The sequence below is a fragment of the Salvelinus namaycush genome, chromosome 37, assembly GCF_016432855.1.
Source record: "Salvelinus namaycush isolate Seneca chromosome 37, SaNama_1.0, whole genome shotgun sequence".
NCBI lineage: Eukaryota > Metazoa > Chordata > Actinopteri > Salmoniformes > Salmonidae > Salvelinus > Salvelinus namaycush.
In genome coordinates, this window is record NC_052343.1 from 28,573,262 (window position 1) to 28,597,398 (window position 24,137).

The 24,137-nt window shown below is 44.6% G+C and overlaps 2 protein-coding genes across 2 annotated transcripts; one reads left to right on the forward strand and one right to left on the reverse strand.

The window, feature by feature from the left end:
* Positions 1 to 339: 339 nt before the first annotated feature.
* cdc42se1 (CDC42 small effector 1) lies at positions 340 to 9,356 on the forward strand. Its single transcript, XM_038976253.1, has 5 exons — positions 340 to 476; positions 1,852 to 2,190; positions 3,902 to 4,006; positions 5,683 to 5,765; positions 6,045 to 9,356. Exons 2-4 carry the CDS (start codon positions 2,137 to 2,139, stop codon positions 5,749 to 5,751), a joined length of 228 nt encoding a protein of 75 aa, XP_038832181.1. The 5' UTR covers positions 340 to 476; positions 1,852 to 2,136; the 3' UTR covers positions 5,752 to 5,765; positions 6,045 to 9,356.
* Positions 9,357 to 11,833: 2,477 nt separating this feature from the next.
* Positions 11,834 to 22,903, reverse strand: bnipl (BCL2 interacting protein like). Its single transcript, XM_038977138.1, has 10 exons — positions 22,741 to 22,903; positions 21,102 to 21,182; positions 20,860 to 20,918; positions 20,510 to 20,767; positions 19,877 to 20,074; positions 18,443 to 18,545; positions 18,226 to 18,357; positions 15,738 to 15,824; positions 15,478 to 15,576; positions 11,834 to 13,773 (listed from the first exon to the last, which is right to left on the reverse strand). Exons 1-10 carry the CDS (start codon positions 22,773 to 22,775, stop codon positions 13,749 to 13,751), a joined length of 1,077 nt encoding a protein of 358 aa, XP_038833066.1. The 5' UTR covers positions 22,776 to 22,903; the 3' UTR covers positions 11,834 to 13,748.
* Positions 22,904 to 24,137: the final 1,234 nt, after the last annotated feature.

Here is a 24,137-nt window from a genome sequence, read left to right on the forward strand (position 1 = left end):
TAACCAGCTAGCCAGCTCGCCTCCTGGCTAGAATTTGTAACATATCATACGTTTCACTAATTTGTTGTGCAAATTCGTAACATATAATACGAATTGTATGAATTCGTCATATGAAATCATATGAAATGGGTGATGGACATCCACAAATCAATACATACCATACGAAACATAACATATCATACTAAATTAAGAGTCTCAGATTTATGTACAGAGTAATACGAAATGCTCTGAATGCTCTGAGACCAGGTTGCAGCGTAGCAGAAAATATACCAGATTGTGCAATGCTTTCATTAGCCTGTTGATTTTCTTCCAGTTGTGGCGCTATAGTTCTGCCACCGTAAAAGCCTGAGAAGAAGTGTAGCCTACCGCAGAACATAGGAGACGTTTTACTTTACCACATCTCGACTCGTGAGCTGACCGTTTTAAAGATATCATGTTCGTTTGAGGGAGAAAGCGGATTCCACACTGATGTTACGGTAAAGGCAAATTGGTTGTTTAATTGTGGCAGGGATCTAGATGTAAATATATTGCTATGCTAATTTCGGAGTGACTGGATTGAGTGAACGGTTTTTGGGTTGAGAACTCGCGTCAGTGTTTGTCGTTAGTAAAATGTTAAATGCAGATGTTACTTATGGTGTTGCCTTACAGATGTTTCCGTTGAGATGGTGGCGTACTGAAAGACAAAAATAATGCCTCAATAGAAAATATTGAGAATGTTCATTTGAGAATTAGGCTACAATCATTGTCCCTACTCTTTAAAAATCACATTCATCAAGATTGGATATTGGACACATTTAATACACATTCAATGACCATCTCTCTTTTCAGGATATTCAATTGGATAGTCACTCAGTTTTATTTAACATGCCTGTTGCCCTGTTGAATTGAGGCTATAACAGAACACGGTAAATCAATGGCCGGTGTTCTCAGGCCAGGCATCTTTAAGTAGACCTACAGTTAAAAAGCTGGAGATCTACATATGCTACACATTTACTCACTCACACACTACCTTTACCTTGATCTCCTGGTTCAAAGTCGAGTTCAGTTTGTAAAGAGAGACATTATACCCAAACCTCTTTCTTTGACCTCTATAAATGTATTGGGTTTTACAAAGATGCAAGGGGGTAGGTACTCGTTTGGGGAAAGAATGTCCTTGTCTGGTTATTTACCAGTATTTTACAAGACTGTGAACTAATATGATTACCAGTACATCAAAGATCTCAAGCATATGCTTTGATCTTACTCAACCTAGTTGAATTCAGTGCTAATACTGATGACTTTATTCAAAATAAAAGTTTAATTATTCATCAATCTCCTATTGAAACCACCATGTTGCACAGGGCTCTTAGGTCTTGTATGTCACAGTCCTAAATGTCTGTCTTTCAACCCTGAATCAAATCCATTTGTAAGACTGACTGGTCAATGTAGCTAACATTAGATAATGATTTGGTGACAGTTGACTAGTGTTTACTGTGACTGGATGGAGGAGAGAATCCCCGTAGTATGCCTGCAGCTCTTTTCTGAGGGACAGTTTACCCGGGTCCTGATCTTTCAGTGGGTGTTGCCATTATGACAGGAAGTCCCTTGCCACTGCAGCGTGAATCCCTCGTCTTGCATGAGTGTCACAGACAGGAAGAGTGATAAGCAAGTGTGTGGGGGACGCATGTTGACTGACCGCAAATAGGCCTGTAGAGATGTAGGCCTATTTGGCATGGGGATGCTGAAATGTAGAAATTAACATGCCCATAGTACTGTATCTGAATTGATTGTGCTATTCTAGCAGGTGGAGATTGTTTCACTTCCTATACCTTGTCAGCCTTCAACTAATAGAATCTGGTTTTGACTCGACAGGCCCTACAGTACCTGAGGCAGTGGAAATCTGGGGAGACGAGCATCCACAGGAGATTCAGTGAGAGGGAAGAGGTGACATTCTAAACGTTAAGAGAAAGGAATAGAACCGGACTTGGCACTGAGCCTTGGGGGACACCCATCTTTTTTTGGGACTGGACTGGTTGCAACGCCATTCCACCCTAAGCGACGTTCTTGTTCTCCACCACGTCCTCCGCTGCCTGCAGGGCGTCCAGAGAGAAGCAGGGCCTCCGGACCCACTCAGAGCAAAGCAGCAGCACAGCAGGGATGAGTGAGTTCTGGAACAAGATTGGCTGCTGCGTGGTGGCCAAACCTCCACCGGTGAGTTTGTCCCTTCTGAGAAATTACTGGAACACACAGTAACTTTTTAGCTTCCGTGCTAGCCCTGCTTTTACAGCTCCAAGGTCAATGGGTCGAGATTAAGGGTTTGCCTGATCTTAAGATGTTTACCTGCCTCCCAAGAGTTTGGATATTAGATTCACCACACCACCATGTCTACAACTTCACTAGTTGAAGTTAGTTCAGCCATGCCAGCTGTGGATCCTCAAGATGCATGGCATGGGATGACATGAAGAATCAGCTAATGATAATTAGCTGATTCTTCAGCTAGTCGACAACACTAGTTAGAAGAGAGCCCTCTGCTACTGTCAGTCGCCTGAGAAATAGGTCAGGTAGATGGTGAGGGAGTGGAAGAAGGAATGACTCTGGCGTTTTCTGTTGTTTTGAAGTGGGTGACCCACATAGTCCCGACGGTCTGCCTATCTGGAGGGCTAGACTTCAGTCCAGACAGACTGCTCTGTCATTAGACATTACCTCTTGAATCAGGATTAACAAGACGTAGGTTAGGCCGGGTTCAACCTTAGTCTAGCTCAGACGTGTAACTTCATAAAAAGAAACACTCCACTATTACCAGATCAGAAGATATCAAGGCTGTCCCAAGCACCCATACACTTTCACCTTGTGTTTAACCTTAAGGGCACTGTAAAACTATTGTTGTAGTCGTCACGTCATCGTCGTCGTCGTAGAATTGGCATTAAGTCAAATAAGGAGATTGTATCCCTCCACAGCATGTCTCTATGGTAACTCCAGAACCCTCCCCTAACAATTAATGGGGTCTCTGAGGGGAAGTGGGCTTCTGGCATGTGCTGCTATTGAGCTCATTCTTTTCCCTCCCTTCCTCCTCCCACCTTTATTTTTAGGTCCTTGTTTATTCTATTGTTGGGACGAGAGAAGGTCAGACTAGAATGTGTGTATAGCATGTGGTGGCATACTAACAAGTGTTACTTCCCAGAAAGGCTTACTTTGTCAATTGTTTATTTCTGATAACAGTGCAATGACTACAAGTCGTTGGACCTGTGTATAATGTAATTAACATTCTTTTTAGTTTTTATAAATCCCTAATTATTCAAATTAATAATTGCTATGTGGCATTTGCACTATACAGTCAGAATATTGATACAGTCAATGTGGTCATGATCCATAATGTGAAATGGCTCATTAATTCCTGTCAGTTGTGGGTCATCTGTCTGCACCCAGCGTAGCCTGTTGTAACAAGTGGGGCTTATTCACAGCACTGCTGACAGGTGATGACATGCCTTTACACTGACAGAACTGAACATGCTCTAATAAAACAAGTATTAGAGAAGGGGATGTTCAACATTCCACTTCCATTCATGTCATTTAGCAGACGCTCTTATCCAAAACGACTTATAGGAGCAATTCATGTTAAGTGTCTTGCTCAAGGGCACACCGGGCAGATTTTTCACCTGGTTTGGGGGATTCGAACCAGCGACCTTTCAGTTACTAGCCCAAATCTCTTAACCGCCGCCAGACGGCCTGACCTGCTGCCATTGAGTATGAAAAAACAAGTAGAAGATCAAAACTCTTATGGAAGATCATCCCATTCAGGTTCCAAAATGCATAGTGTGTGTGAGCTGTAAAGTCTGTAAGGCTTTTCTTCCACTGGGCTTGATTGCATAATATCTGTCTAAGTCCCCATTTTCTATTTCTATATATTTTCTATTATTTCCAGAGAAAGAGGCGCAGGAAAATCGACCGCAGCATGATCGGCGAGCCCACAAACTTTGTCCACTTGACACACATTGGCTCTGGGGAGATGGCAGAGGGCCGGGCCCCGGTAAGAGAGATGATACCTAGACTGACTGGGGCTGGTGTGTCTTAAAATGTGTTGAGATATTGTGAAGGTAGTGTGTGTGTGTTACTCCTCAGTACATGGGCTGGGCTTTGCAGCTTCCAACCTGCCGCTAGGAATGTTGGCCTGGTTTCCCACGGAATACAGTCACATTGGACAGGGAATGAGAGGAGGAAATGTAGAAACGCTGGGAAATGTTTCTCAATTCATTCACCTATTAGTAGGATCTGGATATTAACTTTAGTTTGAAACCTGTTATGCTATGATGGATAAAGCTGGATACAGTACTATCAGAAGACTAGCCAATCACTAGTCTGGTCACTGTTTAAATCACTGTATGGAAAGTGGTAGGTTAAATTGAGTGATGGTCCATTTCTGAATTTATTACATGATGTTGATTCTATCAGTACTAAAATGTATGGACAACTGTATGTCGCTCTGCTAAATGACTCAAATGTATGGACTACTGTATGTCGCTCTGCTAAATGACTCAAATGTATGGACTACTGTATGTCGCTCTGCTAAATGACTCAAATGTATGGACAACTTACTGTATGTCGCTCTGCTAAATGACTCAAATGTATGGACAACTTACTGTATGTCGCTCTGCTAAATGACTCAAATGTATGGACAACTTACTGTATGTCGCTCTGCTAAATGACTCAAATGTATGGACAACTTACTGTATGTCGCTCTGCTAAATGACTCAAATGTATGGACTACTGTATGTCGCTCTGCTAAATGACTCAAATGTATGGACTTCTGTGTCGCTCTGCTAAATGACTCAAATGTATGGACAACTGTATGTCGCTCTGCTAAATGACTCAAATGTATGGACTTCTGTGTCGCTCTGCTAAATGACTCAAATGTATGGACAACTGTATGTCGCTCTGCTAAATGACTCAAATGTATGGACTACTTACTGTATGTCAGCTCTGCTAAATGACTCAAATGTAAAATGTCTCACTGATAAACAACTGACTGTTCCGTCGTGATCATTACCTCCAATTGCGAAAGTCAACAGATTTTTTAAATGAAATTATACATTTACACATTCTATCATGACGTGGGCTGAGAACAGTCAGGTGGAGGAGTATGTTGCTGAAACATGTTACATAATTCCATTTCCTCAACTGCTATTGCGTAACCCTCTGTCCATTGTTCTGTTATGACCCAAAGCTGCCAGGCTGTAGTTATTCTAGTGTTCATCAGGCACATGCCATTTCTGCAACACTGACGTCAGAATGATTGATCCACACCTGTGCGTTCGTCCAACTCTGAGCTGTGTCGTTAAAAAGTAAAGGGAAAAAACCACAGCATAAAGCAAGTCCCATTCCTCCTCACTCCATCCCCATCATATGGTCACTATCATCATTATGTAAAGACGTAGGTTATGAGTAATGCTGCTGGCCAAATGGATCAAATGTTGTCAGCAGTCCAAATGGGATCATGTTTCATATGAACCCCACAGAAACAGACTGTTAAATATGTTACATACAATGATACAGTATAGAAACAACACATTAAATCATAGTTCGAATTCTGGCTTCGGATCCTGCCTCTCCATCCATATGTTATCATGAAGAGGTTATGACCTGCCTTTTGATATGAAAATGACTAAGTATCTGTAGAAACTCTGTCGTTATCTTCCTGTCCTGCAGTCAGGGCCGGTCCAGGATAAGATGAGGTCAAAAGGACCCAGTGCCAACGGCCGCAAGAGCATGTTATAGCTGCTGCCTACCAAGTAAGTACCCAGTTAATGAAGCTATCGCCATATCTGCAATGCAATAGCTTCTCTGGAACTAACCTTCACTTCTGGAACTAACCTTCTTCACTTCTCTGGAACTAACCTTCTTCACTTCTCTGGAACTAACCTTCTTCACTTCTCTGGAACTAACCTTCTTCACTTCTCTGGAACTAACCACCTTCACTTCTCTGGAACTAACCACCTTCACTTCTCTGGAACTAACCACCTTCACTTCTCTGGACTTGTAGAACTAACAGTTTTCACTTCTCTCTGTAGGCATGGAGAACCATTTCCATCCTCCTCTATGCGCCCCTCTCATCCCAAATCAAAAGCAGTCACTGCAGCGTAACCTGTTTCCAATGGAGCACTTGGCAAACCTGAGAGCGGACCCTAGAGAGCAGAGAGGCTCATCCTGACGTCTGCAGGATCCATTTAGCCAAACAGGACGATGCCCTTTCTGTGGTCACCACAAGAATCGCCCTGCTCAGAGGACGATAGACTGACATGTTTTTGATGCTTTTTAAAGAAAACTATTTGTCTTTCTGATGGACTTTGGACTTCCACTGTATTTCAGCCAACAACGTTTCTGTGTCACGGCCAGCAAGCGTGTGTGAGAGAGCCGGTGAGAGTGTTTAGCACAATTTGTTGACTAACATGGCTGATTCCATTTCAGGAAGTGAAGATTATGTTCTCAAGGATCACCTGAATGTTGCAAACCATTGACCTACTGCCAAACAAATAGTATACAAAATATTTTGCGTATCTGTCTAATGAATGAGGATGCACCTTTTATTTTCCTACAGTGCATAGTTAAAGGTGTCTTCGTGTGTGTGTTTATAAGTGACAAATGCTATGTGATTTTGTTGCTGTTTAGATACCAGTACTGAGTAGTGTTATTTTGATTGTACCAGTTGCCATAGAACCCCATTTGGACTGCTGCCCAGTTGCCATAGAACCCCATTTGGACTGCTACCCAGTTGCCATAGAACCCCATTTGGACTGCTACCCAGTTGCCATAGAACCCCATTTGGACTGCTACCCAGTTGCCATAGAACCCCATTTGGACTGCTACCCAGTTGCCATAGAACCCCATTTGGACTACTACCCAGTTGCCATAGAACCCCATTTGGACTGCTACCCAGTTGCCATAGAACCCCATTTGGACTGCTACCCAGTTGCCATAGAACCCCATTTGGACTGCTACCCAGTTGCCATAGAACCCCATTTGGACTGCTGCCCAGTTGCCATAGAACCCCATTTGGACTGCTGCCCAGTTGCCATAGAACCCCATTTGGACTGCTGCCCAGTTGCCATAGAACCCCATTTGGACTGCTGCCCAGTTGCCATAGAACCCCATTTGGACTGCTGCCCAGTTGCCATAGAACCCCATTTGGACTGCTACCCAGTTGCCATAGAACCCCATTTGGACTGCTACCCAGTTGCCATAGAACCCCATTTGGACTGCTACCCAGTTGCCATAGAACCCCATTTGGACTGCTACCCAGTTGCCATAGAACCCCATTTGGACTGCTACCCAGTTGCCATAGAACCCCATTTGGACTGCTACCCAGTTGCCATAGAACCCCATTTGGACTGCTGCCCAGTTGCCATAGAACCCCATTTGGACTGCTGCCCAGTTGCCATAGAACCCCATTTGGACTGCTGCCCAGTTGCCATAGAACCCCATTTGGACTGCTACCCAGTTGCCATAGAACCCCATTTGGACTGCTACCCAGTTGCCATAGAACCCCATTTGGACTGCTACCCAGTTGCCATAGAACCCCATTTGGACTGCTACCCAGTTGCCATAGAACCCCATTTGGACTGCTACCCAGTTGCCATAGAACCCCATTTGGACTGCTACCCAGTTGCAAGCATACAGGTAACTGGCAAGATAAAGGAAACCCCAACATAGTGTCTTAATAGGGCGTTGGGCACCACGAGCCAGAACAGCTTCAATGCATCTTGGCATAGATTCTACAAGTGTCTGGAACTCTTGGAGGGATGCGACACCATTCCTCCATGAGAAATTCCATCATTTGGTGTTTTGTTGATGGTGGTGGAAAACGCTGTTTCAGGCTCCGCTCCAGAATCAACTGGGTTGAGATCTGGTGACTGAGACGGACATGGCATATGGCTTACATAGTTTTCATGCTCATCAAACTATTGTGACCACTCGTGCCCTGTGGATGGGTCATTGTCATCCTGGAAGAGACCACTCCCATCAAGGTAGATCTGTTTCACCCTACAGTAGGTAGAAGGTGATCACTCAGAATGGCTGTGTATTTATTGGATTTGACCTTGTCCTCTATGGGGTGGAGTGGACCTAAACCATGGCAGGAAAATGCACCTCCACACCATAACAGAGCTGCCAATAAGTACCCTCATTTACTCAAGTGTTTCCTTTTATTTGAGCAGTTACCTGTAGCTGGTCAGTGTGACACAATTTACTAGCACCTACTCTGAAAACCCCTAACTATTAGTCAGCGGGAAGAGTCTGTTAGTAACGGGTTGTTGTTAATTCAAAACACCCTGACCGTTACGGGCCTTCCAGTGATCTATCCTGGAATTACTCGGGAATGCCACTCATTAAATCAACTGCATCAAGGAACATTCCATAAGGTCGTTTTTTCTCTTGTCGGGGGGGGGGATGTCCACCCCCTTGATCAGAATGGAAAATTCCAACCATTTCACTGTGCATTCCCCTTGTAATTTCTATATGGCCTCCCACTTGAGCTTGTTGTAGGCGACGTGCACTCGAAGCTGGCTTGTGTCCCACATGACATCCACACCATAGTGACATACATTCTGAAACCAGGAGGGAGTTTTTAAAAATCGGATTTAAATCATACAGTAGAAATGAAAGTTTGTTTCCTGTACACAACTGTATTTCTGACGTGCTTAGTATACACAATCTGTTGTGAATAACTATTCACTCTCTGTAGTTTTTTTGCCAAGTGTGTCCATAGGGGGAAAAACTCAGTTTGAATTGGAATGTTTTTTTAATATTGTATCCTATGTGATTTAGCTAGACCAGTATCCTATGTGATTTAGCTAGACCAGTATCCTATGTGATTTAGCTAGACCAGTATCCTATGTGATTTAGCTAGACCAGTATCCTATGTGATTTAGCTAGACCAGTATCCTATGTGATTTAGCTAGGCCAGTATCCTATGTGATTTAGCTAGGCCAGTATCCTATACCAGAACATATGGCGTATGGATGGTGGCATTCATGAACAGTATGTTGTCCCTTTCACTAATACCTTATCTGTTTTATACACTGGGCCTAATGTTTACTTAATGCTGAAGACAGCTGAAGGGGTGACTTTGCATATTGCTTGGTGGCTTTCCTATCTTTGTTAGAGCATGTAATACTGAGTACATTCTCAGCCCAACAGAATGACTGCTGCCTTGACGTTTCTTGAATGATGTACATTGGTAACGTCAGTAATTTGAGTCTGTTGGCATTTAAGTTTCTTTCCCATCTTTATCATGATTGTTGTTAGACCAAAGCTTGAGTTCATTAGAAATGATTTGTACAACCTCTTGATTTTTCCTGGAAATACAGTTGACATTCTGAATAGAATTCTGTGTGCGTAATCTCCTTCTGTTGCTGATGGTGAATGTTATCACCAAATGTGTTACTCGGTTTTCACTGCCTGGTACAGAAATACTATCATTCCACCCACCTGGTTTCAGTGGCCCTGTGGGCTCTGCTGTGAACATTTCTGGGAGATTGTATCATTTTCATTGAAGTGAAAGTGGGAATCGATAGTTGCTACATCCATTTTGGGATTTAGAAATGATATATACCCATTGATTCTTGAATATCTTATAAATGCCTCACGAGCTTAGTTCAACTATATTTTTGATATCATGGATGTTAAGTCCTTGCATCCACAGCTCTGTCTATGAATTTGAGAGCGGTTACATTTCTCCAGGCCCATCCTTCAGCTTTTTACCAAAACACAGTCGGGGTGACTGCTTTGTCATTGTTTCAATTAAGGATTCTAGCTTTAATCTCAAACTACTTCAACAAACACATCTCACTGAAATCCATCTGGTATAGCACAAATATTGCAATCTAAACAAATGCCCTAAAATAAATGGAATGTACACTATAGTCTGTGTGTACATCGCTCTTTTAAAAAACATACATAACAAAGATGTTAAATGATGCAACTAACAATGCAAATAGTTGGTATGGAAATCTTGTTCTAAGAGCAGCCCAGGGTTGAGTGAATAGATGGGTGCAAGGATCATGTTCCAGCAGCAAAACCCACTGGAACAGAAGATTACAATTTAACGGGAGTGGACTCCATGAACTGTCTAACCATGTGAAATACAGTCCTAAGTAGAGGACATGTGAAGTCTAAAGGGTGTCTAGTAGAGGACGTGCGAAGGCTACGGGGGGTGTCTAGTAGAGGACGTGCGAAGGCTACGGGGGGTGTCTAGTAGAGGACGTGCGAAGGCTACGGGGGGTGTCTAGTAGAGGACGTGCGAAGGCTACGGGGGGTGTCTAGTAGAGGACGTGCGAAGGCTACGGGGGGTGTCTAGTAGAGGACGTGCGAAGGCTACGGGGGGTGTCTAGTAGAGGACGTGCGAAGGCTACGGGGGGTGTCTAGTAGAGGACGTGCGAAGGCTACGGGGGGGTGTCTAGTAGAGGACGTGCGAAGGCTACGGGGGGTGTCTAGTAGAGGACGTGCGAAGGCTACGGGGGGGTGTCTAGTAGAGGACGTGCGAAGGCTACGGGGGGGTGTCTAGTAGAGGACGTGCGAAGGCTACGGGGGGTGTCTAGTAGAGGACGTGCGAAGGCTACGGGGGGTGTCTAGTAGAGGACGTGCGAAGGCTACGGGGGGTGTCTAGTAGAGGACGTGCGAAGGCTACGGGGGGTGTCTAGTAGAGGACGTGCGAAGGCTACGGGGGGTGTCTAGTAGAGGACGTGCGAAGGCTACGGGGGGTGTCTAGTAGAGGACGTGCGAAGGCTACGGGGGGTGTCTAGTAGAGGACGTGCGAAGGCTACGGGGGGTGTCTAGTAGAGGACGTGCGAAGGCTACGGGGGGTGTCTAGTAGAGGACGTGCGAAGGCTACGGGGGGTGTCTAGTAGAGGACGTGCGAAGGCTACGGGGGGTGTCTAGTAGAGGACGTGCGAAGGCTACGGGGGGTGTCTAGTAGAGGACGTGCGAAGGCTACGGGGGGTGTCTAGTAGAGGACGTGCGAAGGCTACGGGGGGTGTCTAGTAGAGGACGTGCGAAGGCTACGGGGGGTGTCTAGTAGAGGACGTGCGAAGGCTACGGGGGGTGTCTAGTAGAGGACGTGCGAAGGCTACGGGGGGTGTCTAGTAGAGGACGTGCGAAGGCTACGGGGGGTGTCTAGTAGAGGACGTGCGAAGGCTACGGGGGGTGTCTAGTAGAGGACGTGCGAAGGCTACGGGGGGTGTCTAGTAGAGGACGTGCGAAGGCTACGGGGGGTGTCTAGTAGAGGACGTGCGAAGGCTACGGGGGGTGTCTAGTAGAGGACGTGCGAAGGCTACGGGGGGTGTCGAGTAGAGGACGTGCGAAGGCTACGGGGGGTGTCGAGTAGAGGACGTGCGAAGGCTACGGGGGGTGTCGAGTAGAGGACGTGCGAAGGCTACGGGGGGTGTCGAGTAGAGGACGTGCGAAGGCTACGGGGGGTGTCGAGTAGAGGACGTGCGAAGGCTACGGGGGGTGTCTAGTAGAGGACGTGCGAAGGCTACGGGGGGTGTCGAGTAGAGGACGTGCGAAGGCTACGGGGGGTGTCGAGTAGAGGACGTGCGAAGGCTACGGGGGGTGTCGAGTAGAGGACGTGCGAAGGCTACGGGGGGTGTCGAGTAGAGGACGTGCGAAGGCTACGGCTACAGGGTGTCTAGTGTTTTTGAACAGTAATATTCACTGAATGTACTTTGTATTACCACCTTTAACTCCAGTCCTAGCTCTGCTCAGAATAACCAGCAGTCTTTATTTGACACCTGAAGTTTATTATTATTCCATCTTCACTTATTTACGTTAGCCTCTTCAACAACAAAAAAAGCCCAAAAACGAGTCCCGTGATAACAACTTTATTTACATGAACAACTGACGAGCAGACAGACCACCGGGACAAAGATGTGAATGCAGAGGGGTACAAAATAATCCCTGAGAAACAAGCAGCCAAACTCCAGTCGTGTTAACGAAGGACAACTCCAGTCGTGTTAACGAAGGACAACTCCAGTCGTGTTAACGAAGGACAACTCCAGTCGTGTTAACGAAGGACAACTCCAGTCGTGTTAACGAAGGACAACTCCAGTCGTGTTAACGAAGGACAACTCCAGTCGTGTTAACGAAGGACACCATATCTATCTGAGGCCATTCCGTTTCCTCCTCCACAATGCAACACAATTCAGAGTATTTCAGAACACCCCGCTGACATACCAACCACCATATAATCTTACTGAATACTAATTTAATACTGAATGCATCATCGTCTCATGTATTTAAGATCTGTTGTGTACATAAATGTTACCTACCACCAGTCTTTTAAAGAAGTCTTTTGAGGACTTCTGTAGATTTAAAAACATCCCCAATGTGGTGTTATAATTCAGTAGCAGTAACATTGAAAAAAACACCATTTCCAGTGGTAGCATTGTCATTGGTTGCACTAATTGCACTGTTTCTCTACATAACCTGTTTCAAGTACTCATGACATTACCCTGAAGAAGGCAGTGATGCCGAAACGTTAGTAAATTCCCAATAAATTACTGGGAGTTTATATATGGAGTGTGCGACTTTATTTTGATAGCTTAAGTTATTTGTTGTTAGTCAGCACCTCCACACAAACACTTTTTTCTGTGTGTGCGCCAGATCATGTTTTTTAATCAGCATAAAGGACTAACATAAAACAATACATTCAATAGCTCCCTTTTTCAGAAAAATGTTTTTCATTTTCAGATTAATATTCATCATCATTCCTAATTAATGGACAAGTCACTGTTCCTGAGTTACAGTAAATGCAGGCAGCAGTATTCTTCTTCCATAGCTACCTCACTTCCTGTGGCTGTCAAAGCCCATTTCCTGAATGCCTGCAGCATTTCCATGGTGACACCCCTTCCTTAAATAGTGTAAAAGCCCTTACACACGTGGTAAGCAGTGCTCTAAAACAAATATCTTAAAAAGTGAGAAGATCATTCAGCTATAGAAAGTATGGTTAGAAAATTACATTTTAAAGTACAGGTTGTTCAAGAGTTCTTACATAAATATTTGCTCTGAGGGTAGGCTATAAAAAGGCTTAGGTTTTACAAGGTCAGTAAAATACGTCAGAATTTATGTCATGATGTAAATTCTGATTTATTTTATTAAATACACTTTGTGTCTCCATCTTAACCTAAAGTATTTGTTGCGCATCAATCACATTTTAGTAAACATTAAAAGGTGACATCCCATCTCCCTGACAACCTGACAGTCAAAAGTGTTGTACTTGGCACTAGAGTGCAGTAAGCCCCTACAGATGAAGCAGCAGTAAATGTCAATGTGAGTTCCAGTGAAGGTAACTGTAACAGAAAACCATCTGGACCTTTCATTTAACTCTAGTGTTAAATGTTGTGTTCAAACTGACTGTAGGTTGCTCCTTGACGACAGGTCTCACAAATCACTCTGGCATCAATACATATGATAGGGTTGCATTCAAGTACCACAAAATAGGGGCAGTTATGAAACTGTTGCAAAGCCAGTGGCTTGGGGAAGTGAACTTCTTTAGTGACATTACATTCAACGATGAATAAATAAAAGGTGTGTCTGTACACACAAAGTCTTTCATTTTCTGTACAACAAAGTGCTGCACGTCCAAGTAAACCTGCAGGGTGACATTTGGACTAGTTGACTTCCATGGTAATTCAGCCCATAGTTCCTGGTTGTCTGCTGTCTTCCCCTCCTTCGCCTATCCACTCAAAATGTCCGCTCTTTGGCTTCCCACGATATGTCCCTCACCCGTTCATCCTCGCATCATACCTAGAGAAAACAAAGCACTTTTAATACAGGAATAATAATCCTACAAAGTAAAAGTAAAATTGTAATAACTTCTAGGCTAATATACAGTGGGGCAAAAAAGTATTTAGTCAGCCACCAATTGTGCAAGTTCTCCCACTTAAAAAGAGGAGAGAGGCCTGTAATTGTCATCATAGGTACACTTCAACTATGACAGACAAAATGAGAAAAAAGAATCCAGAAAATCACATTGTAGGATTTTTAATGAATTTATTTGCAAATTATGGTGGAAAATAAGTATTTGGTCAATAACAAAAGTTTATCTCAATACTTTGTTATATACCCTTTGTTGGCAATGACAGAGGTCAAATGTTTTCTGTAAGTTTTCACACACTGTTGCTGGTATTTTGGCCCATTCCTCCATGCAGATCTCTAGAGCAGTGATGTTTTGGGGCTGTTGCTGGGCAACACGGACTTTCAACTCCCTCCAAAGATTTTCTATGGGGTTGAGATCTGGAGACTGGCTAGGCCACTCCAGGACCTTGAAATGCTTCTTACGAAGCCACTCCTTCGTTGCCCGGGCGGTGTGTTAGGGATCATTGTCATGCTGAAAGACCCAGCCACGTTTCATCTTCAATGCCCTTGCTGATGGAAGGAGGCTTTCACTCAAAATCTCACGATACATGGCCCCATTCATTCTGTCCTTTACACGGATCAGTCGTCCTGGTCCCTTTGCAGAAAAACAGCCCCAAAGCATGATGTTTCCACCCCCATGCTTCACAGTAGGTATGGTGTTCTTTGGATGCAACTCAGCATTCTTTGTCCTCCAAACACGACGAGTTGAGTTTTTACCAAAAAGTTATATTTTGGTTTCATCTGACCATATGACATTCTCCCAATCTTCTTCTGGATCATCCAAATGCTCTCTAGCAAACTTCAGACGGGCCTGGACATGTACTGGCTTAAGCAGGGGGACACGTCTGGCACTGCAGGATTTGAGTCCCTGGCGGCGTAGTGTGTTACTGATGGTAGGCTTTGTTACTTTGGTCCCAGCTCTCCTGCAGGTCATTCACTAGGTCCCCCCGTGTGGTTCTGGGATTTTTGCTCACCGTTCTTGTGATCATTTTGACCCCACGGGATGAGATCTTGCGTGGAGCCCCAGATCGAGGGAGATTATCAGTGGTCTTGTATGTCTTCCATTTCCTAATAATTGCTCCCACAGTTGATTTCTTCAAACCAAGCTGCTTACCTATTGCAGATTCAGTCTTCCCAGCCTGGTGCAGGTCTACAATTTTGTTTCTGGTGTCCTTTGACAGCTCTTTGGTCTTGGCCATAGTGGAGTTTGGAGTGTGACTGTTTGAGGTTGTGGACAGGTGTCTTTTATACTGATAACAAGTTCAAACAGGTGCCATTAATACAGGTAACGAGTGGAGGACAGAGGAGCCTCTTAAAGACGAAAGTACAGGTCTGTGAGAGCCAGAAATCTTGCTTGTTTGTAGGTGACCAAATACTTATTTTCCACCATAATTTGCAAATAAATTCATTAAAAATCCTACAATGTGATTTTCTGGATTATTTTTTTTCATTTTGTCTGTCATAGTTGAAGTGTACCTATGATGAAAATTACAGGCCTCTCTCATCTTTTTAAGTCGGAGAGCTTGCACAATTGGTGGCTGACTAAATACTTTTTTGCCCCACTGTAGCTCTCAAGAGAACCCAATCACTCACTCTCGGATGCTGTCGGGAATCTGCAGGCGTTCCATGGGGATGTACTCGGACAGCTCCTGCAGGCTGTGAATGAAGCGGATCTTCCGGCTGAACTTGTCACTGTGGAGGTCACAGAGAGGTCAGAGGTTTGAGTGAACATCAGCATGGTCAAGGCATATGCTGCAGCTGGATCTTCACAACAGATGGAGTGGGACTCGTTGAATCATCTTCTGAGGACTGATGTGGTTCAAATGAAATATGACTTTAATGGTTCTGCTCACCTGATGAAAGGCTTGACGACAGTGATGAGTGCTTTGATGTACCAGGCAGGGTGGACCACAAAGAGCCCCTTCAGATCCTTCCTCAACCTGCCAGGAGAACCATCACCATGACTCATTGAATCCACATTATTCAGGGCGAGTTACAATACGTGTCAAATACGTAGGCGGAAACAACCACATGATATGAGTAACATAGTGGCTGAGGCAGATTCTCTGGATGGAACACGGCGAATGTCTGATTTCGTAAACAATCCCCTAGGCATGGGCAGAAACCTGACGTCAATGTCTGTTTCTCTGAGTCACATGAAGAAAATCATTCACTTAGACGCCTCAGTAAACACCAACCTTATTTGAATACAATCAGAATGTTCATCCTATGTGTAGTTCTCCTCTTAACGCCCTGGGAAGAGTGCCGTGATATACGGCTATGAGACCTGACTCTGATGATATGACTCAAAAGCTCACGGTCGCATAGCAACCGCATTTGCCTCCCTCCAAATTGAGCGCGTGATGTAACGTCTGAGGGCTGGTTTTCTCAAAGACCCCAGTGTCTGGAAATAGGTCTGGTCTCGTCCAAGTTCACCAGAAGACATGCTACAGATGTAGGATCTAAATTGGATCACCCTTTTGCAGGATAACGTTCCTGCAATGCAGGATATTTTTTACGTAGTGCATTTGAGGTTTAAAAAGGCTTTGACATTTTGACTTGATTTTCCCTTACGAAAAATATATCAACCCTTACACAAATGTCCATCAATTATAATCCACATAATAATTCACATTTCTGGTTGCTTCAAGATTGTTTTCCGGTTGTAGCAAACTGGCTCAAATGAAGATCCTACATCTGTACCTTTGGCACTATAATTCCCAAAGGCAGGGTTTCCCAAACTTGATCCTGGGGGCCCCCTGGGAGCACGTTTTGGTTTTTGCCCTAACACTACACAGCTGATTCAAATAATCCAAGCTTGATGATGAGTTGGTTATTTGAATCAGCTGTGTAGTGCCTGGGCAAAAACCAAAAGGTGCACCCGAGTTTGGGAAACCCCGCCCTAAGGTATATTAGGAGCAAGATGATGGTCAACCTGACGTTTTTCATGAATATTGTCTTCAATTGGGAGGCCACTGTGGTATGCACAGTGAATGTGGTGGTTTATGTATGGGAACGTTATGCTGTGGAGTGTGGCCAGTGGCCAGGCATGCAGAGACTGAGCACTGAGCTGCCTTTATATGGGCTATGGAAACATCTCAGTGATAAGGAGGACTACATTACAGTAGAACCAACAGCACAGATACAGTATGAGACAAATGGCAAATATACCGACACGTGGATATACTTTAGTACACTTATTTTTGATTGGACTTTGTATTATTGATATTGATTATTGTACTGTGATGTTGCGAGAGCCAGCACACAAGCATTTCACTGCACCTTTTATACCTGCTGGAAACTGTACGTGACAAATACAATATGATTTTGATTTGGCACAGACACACAGTCAGGGATCAGAGGGTTATCTGAGGAATGTCCGGAGGGGGCACTTCCCTGTGGTAGAGATCCTCATAGCCCTGAATTATTACACTACCCTGTGGTAGAGATCCTCATAGCCCTGAATTAATATACTACCCTGTGGTAGAGATCCTCATAGCCCTGAATTATTATACTACCCTGTGGTAGAGATCCTCACAGCCCTGAATCATTATACTACCCTGTGGTAGAGATCCTCACAGCCCTGAATCATTATACTACCCTGTGGTAGAGATCCTCACAGCCCTGAATCATTATACTACCCTGTGGTAGAGATCCTCACAGCCCTGAATCACTATACTACCCTGTGGTAGAGATCCTCACAGCCCTGAATCATTATACTACCCTGTGGTAGAGATCCTCACAGCCCTGAATCATTATACTACCCTGTGGTAGAGATCCTCACAGCCCTGAATCATTATACTACCCTGTGGTAGAGATCCTCACAGCCCTGAATCATTATACTACCCTGTGGTAGAGATCCTCACAGCCCTGAATCATTATACTACCCTGTGGTAGAGATCCTCACAGCCCTGAATCATTATACTACCCTGTGGTAGAGATCCTCACAGCCCTGAATCATTATACTACCCTGTGGTAGAGATCCTCACAGCCCTGAATCATTATACTACCCTGTGGTAGAGATCCTCACAGCCCTGAATCATTATACTACCCTGTGGTAGAGATCCTCACAGCCCTGAATCATTATACTACCCTGTGGTAGAGATCCTCACAGCCCTGAATCATTATAGCATTCCTGTGATATTCCACACTAGGGGAGGAGAAGCAGAGATAGGACAGGAATAAGAGCCCTCCCATTACGTCCTCCCATTCTGTCCAATTCCTGGACCACAGCAGTGCTATACAGAGAACCATAGGGCCACTTGCCCCCTCCTCTGGACTCTTTCAGTACAACAGCAGAGGGAACCTTGTGAGAGAAAGAGCAAGAGGAACGTACTGTACCTTCTGTCAATGGAGGTGTAACACTGTCGCAGCCATTTGATGGCGGGCATCTTATTCCTGGGAGCCATGCTGCACAGGTACACCATGACATAGCCTTCTGACACCATCAGGTCCAGCGTCCCCACTATGTACCTGCACCGTACACACACACCCAAATAAGAAACAAAACTTTCATTGAGATCTCAACACCAGAGGGTGTTTGTCCGTCTACACTGACCTGAAGAGATTGTCCATGACGTACTCATAGTTCTCCACCGTGTTCTCTGGTAGGTAACAGGAGGAGAACGTGATGATGGCGTTCATAGCCTCCCCGTAATAACCTAGGAAACACAGAGGCATACCTCATGAGATACAGCACATGTATATCACATAGAATTACATAGTGAAGAATGACAAGTTCCAACTGTGGGAGTATAGACGGAGTACATGTTGAACTGCTATAGTGTTAAGTACTGCTAATGGGGGTCCTAATAAAATACTGAAATACTTAAGACAAATGTATTTCTGTTTGAACTCTGTTGTTGTTTGACATCATGAGGTAACTTGATTGGGCCCAGTAAGGCTATTCATAAAATATCGTATAGTCAAAGGAAGCCATCCTCCTCAACCTAACATACTATTATTTTAGGGGTATATACAGTAATATATAGATGGATTCACCTGGATTCACACTGAGTATACCAAACATTAGGAACACCTTCCTAATATTGAGTTGCAACCCCCCCCCCCCCCCCCCTGCCCTCAGAACATCCTCAATTTGTCAGGGATAGACTCTACAAGGTGTCTAACATATTCCAGAGGGACACTGGCCCATGTTAACTCCAATGCTTCCCACAGTTGTATCAAGTTGGTTGGATGTCCTTTGGGTGGTGGACATGGGATACACATGGGAAACTGTTGAGTGTGAAAAACCCAGCAGCATTGTAGTTCTTGACACAAACCGGTGCGCCTGGCACCTACTATTTAAAGATATATATATATTTTTTAAATATAACCTTTATTTAACTAGGCAAGTCAGTTAAGAACAAATTCTTATTTACAATGACAGCCTACCCCGGCCAAACCCAGACGACGCTGGGACAATTGTGCCCCGCCCTATGGGAATCCCAATCACGGCCAGATGTGATGCAGCCTGGATTCGAACCAGGGACTGCAGTGACACCTCTTGCACTGAGATGCAGTGCCTTAGATCGCTGGGCCACTTGGGAGCAACCATACCCCGTTCAAAGGCACTTAAATCTTTTGTCTTTCCCATTCACCTTCTGAATGGCACACATACACAATCCATGTCTCAATTGTCTCAAGGCTTAAAAATCCTTCTTTAACCTGTCTCCTCCCCTTCATCTACACTGATTGAAGTGGATTTAACAAGGTACATCAATAAGGGATCATAGCTTTCACCTGTATTCACCTGGTCAGTCTATGTCATGGAAAGAGCCATTCTTAATGTTTTGTATATCAGATAGAATGACATAGTGCAACTGAAAATCATTCCCTTTCCCTGATGCCTGTCATTTTCAGCAAATGCATATAGTGGGAGCTACACAACAGATGCTGTGTCATATGCACTCAGCTGGACTCAGTTATGGAAGCTTTGATTTTACAGGCTGCTCAAGTAGTTACTTGACAGTCAGTTTCAGCTGTGTCTCACCTCCGTGGGAGAGCACCTGGAGGTATGGCTCCAGGACACTCATGTTGACGTGGTACTCCTGTCCTGTGACGCAGAACCTTCTCCAGCGGCGCCCCCTGTTGTCCACCTGGTCTAGCTCCATGGAGCCCATCTCTGCCTGCTCCATCACCGTGGTGCCTGAGACACCATCCTCCCCCCGGCCCAGCCGCGGCAGGTCATCTGGTCATCAGAGGTCAGATGAAGGTCAAGAATAGTGGGATTAGATTGTGCAAGCATCATACCATTCCATTTCAGAATGGAATTCAGAATTGTAAAATGGAATGGAATAGAAGAATACTATGTTCCAAATTGGAATTTCTCTTTATCTCTCTCCTACTCTCTCTGTTTTCTGACCTCCCACTACAGTTCATTCTACCCCACACCCCCTCAGTCTCTCTCCCCACCCTCATACCTCCCACTCTCGCTTTCACCTTCCCACTCCAGTTCGTGCAAGCCGTCTTTCTCTGTCATCCTCTTGTCTCCTCTCTCACCCTCCCACTCCAGTTCTTGTGTCCTCTCTCACCCTCCCACTCCAGTTCTTGTCCCCTCTCTCACCCACTCCAGTTCTTGTCTCCCCTCTCACCCTCCCACTCCAGTTCTTGTTTCTTGTCTCACCCTCCCACTCCAGTTCGTGCATGCTGTCAGGGAAGTTGCAGGACTCGCTGTCCGAGGGTGTCTCCAGGGCCTCCAGGTTGATGTCCAGCTCCGTGTCATCTTCGTCGGGTGAGAGGGCGGCGGCAGAGTACCCGGTGTCCCCCGACCTCACGCTGCGGTCCGCTGAATCGGTACGGGACAGGGTCAGGCTGAGGGTGGGCGCCACCAGACGCTTCTTCCTTATGGGGTTTTCTGACAGGGCCAGGCTGGTGGGTGGAGCTGGGGGAGTAGCACACACATAGGTATTGTGGGATATGGTGCAGTACTTTTGGAATTAGGCCTTTGCAGACATATGGGTATTAGGGATATACCTGGTCTCTCTGCATTTTCTCCTTGGGTCTCAGGACTATGGGAATCTTCAGGAAGAGGTCTAGGGGGGAATACGAAATACTTGAAAAAGCTTAGTACTGCTTTCTTACCAGGTCATAACCAAAAAGCATTCTTTGCAGGGACCTAAAATATCGTTTAAGATTGTCATGGTGAACAGGCTGGGGTTTACAGTTCATGTGGTCAGGGGGTAAGGTTAAAGGTCAGGGTTAGGTTTGTCTCTGACCTGGGGAACTCCTCATCCTGCCATTCCTCCCTCAGCTCCATGTCCTGGATGTAGGAAGCAGCCTTCGCCCCCTCTGGACTCCTACAGAACAGACAGCATATCACAGTACATTCAATAGTCTTCAAATGCTTTGCTGTACATGCTGTAATAATCAAAAGATTCAACAACAGTCTATAGTCCTTAAGAGCTCAAATAAGACAAAGTGACAGACACTCTGATGACGGCCACTGCCCAAACGCATGTACCATGTTTTTAATGTGATGGGGCCAAATTAATAAAGTCTTATTTGTAAAGTGCCTGTCAAACATTACGCACGAATCATTGCAATATGTTCATTGGTCATCAGGGGAGAATGACTGCCCCCTCTCATTGAAACCAAGGAAGTTCAAGGCCGACTGTGGTACTGCAGGCATTGTTAGCAGAAAACAGGATTATAGGGATGGGCATTTGACATTTTTTGATTGTTCTAGTACACGCATAATGTGCATTTATCTATATGCCACCAGTGTGCAACAATACCTAATTTATCATAACCATTAGTACTATTTAAGATGAATTTATTGAAACTGTAAAATCAACTGGTTATATTATACGGTGGAACACAATCTTCAAAAAGGCAGTAACCTCAGCAGTGGCGCTTGCATAGAAGCCTATGGCTGTGCAATGGCATAGCATTGTTTTGTTCATTTAACAGACAAGCCACTCTTACTTCCAGAGCCCTTATCACAGTCAAGACACACCTTGCAAGCAAGCACCCGCCCCACACACACACACACACACACACACACGCACACACTGAGTCCTCAAGTTCTCCCTCACCTCACTCCAGTGAGGTGAGGTAGAAGCTTGCAACTTGTCTTACTCCATGTGTGTCCTCTGGCTGTCATTGGTCTAGACTGCCTCTGCCAGTGGACACACTTGACAAGGTTTCAGGACCACTGCAAGAGTCAAACAGCACCCTCTGTGACTGTGCCTCCAGTACTCCATGGAAGAGTGGTTCACAAAGTGGCCAACACACCCTTAGACCCACCAGCTGCATGCATAATGCATGCACCCTTGGCACATATGTACAGTATGTCTGCTGATCACTTCCCTATATTGCATTTACGTTTCATTAGTGCTCACCTGTCATATGAATTAGACTTTACGGACCATAAAAAGGAAATTGGGCTTTTAAAGTAATGACGTTAATATAGCATCACACTGTAAGGACATACAGATACAGAATATAGACTCATTTGTAAACTGTCATAAGGGGGGATTGTCTTGGTTTAGAAGACCACCAGCTGTCACTTACAAATTCAAACAGAGTGATAAGCAAATGCTAGATGCACCAATAAATTGGCAATGATAAAATAATTATAATATGTCCAACTGTAGGCCCTATATAGAAAGAAATGAAGAATCGTGAAACTACAGTAAGTTTATCCATATAGTTTAAGCACTTTTAGTGTCATTACACAGTATTAACATGTAGTAAACTAACTTTGCACAACTGTGTTCAAGCCGTCAACTGGATTATACATTGCTTCCACATCAGCTTCCCCGTCTCCAACAGCCTAGTTCTACTGGAGTTACACAATGCCTTTGTAAATAAAGATAGACACACCGATACACAAAGCAACTGAGCATAGCCTACCTTTCACCCTTTCCTCTGTATAAACGCGCACTCATGCAGACATCATGATTAAAAGATGAGGTAAAAAAAACGTTAAAAATGTTGATCAAGAAGATAAGTCATTTCAAAGTCGTCAATTGTAAACACTCCGACGTTCGCACAAGTGCAGTGTTCTGACTGACGACCCAACCACACAGCAAACAATACATTAGCTTAGCCAATCAGAGGGCTTTGTACGTGCTCGGCTGGTGACACGTTCACCACACCTGAGTGAGTGAGAACTTTCTGATCTATCACTCATCGCAACTTGTAAACACATCAAAATGAGCAGATCCGTAGAGAAATAGTTGAGTATCTCAATGCAGCAGAGTCTCAAACTCTTACCACACTGAAAGGAAACACATTTCGGCAACAATAACAGTTCCTGTTTACTCAACTATCATAAAAAAAGGGTATTGCCTTCTCCTGATTTGTTTTTTTACGAGAATGACACATCAATAGATCCCTCTCCATGTCTATGGTTTGATGAGTCAACCCAGCTGAACTCGTGACAGTAAGGTTTAGCTGCGTTGGTTTGTGAGATGTGGTCTGAGTATAAACTCATTATCTATTTAATTATTTAAAATGTGGGCGTCCCGTTATGACGTGATCGTTGTGGCACTGAATACCTGAACATCTTGTGAGATTGGTGCATAGGGGGTTTAAAAGGTCTCTGTGTTGCAACCAACCAGTGAACAGATCTCAACTCAATTGAACACTTAAGGGAGATTCTGAGCGGCTCATGAGACAGCGTTTCCCACCACCATCTACAAAACACAAAATGATGCATTGTCTCGTTGAATAATGGTGTCGCATCCCTCCAATAGCTTTCCAGACACTTGTAGAATCTATGCCAAGGCGCATTGAAGCTGTTCTGGCTCTTGGTGGCCCAACGCAATATTAAGACACGTTTGGTGTATTTTGGCAGTTACCTGTAGACGCGTGTAAAAAAAAAGGTGTTAATAGCTGCTCGTGGTGGGAAGGGAAGACAACCTCTGTTCTTGCATTGTTCCCGAGGAAGCATGCCTAGGGTGTATACTCTATGTTAAGGAAACCTGATCTTGTAATGGCCACGGCCTGTCGAGGCAGTTATTGAAGCCTCTGCCTATAAGAGGACAGGAGTAGATAGCAGGGATTAACCTAACGCCAAGAAAACTCCGATTCAAACTCCCTTTCCGCCAGCATTGTAATGTCAAAATATGTTCCTTGATCACCAAATATGGAGTTTCGCTGAGCAACTATCTCATTTACTCCCGTTACAGCCGGTATGTAGCCTACTTCCAAAAAGCAACGGAAAAAATGCCTCTTCAACTCCAATACCTCTAATCTATCTATACCTCCAACTCCAATCTATCCCCCCGCAGATAGATCGATGACAA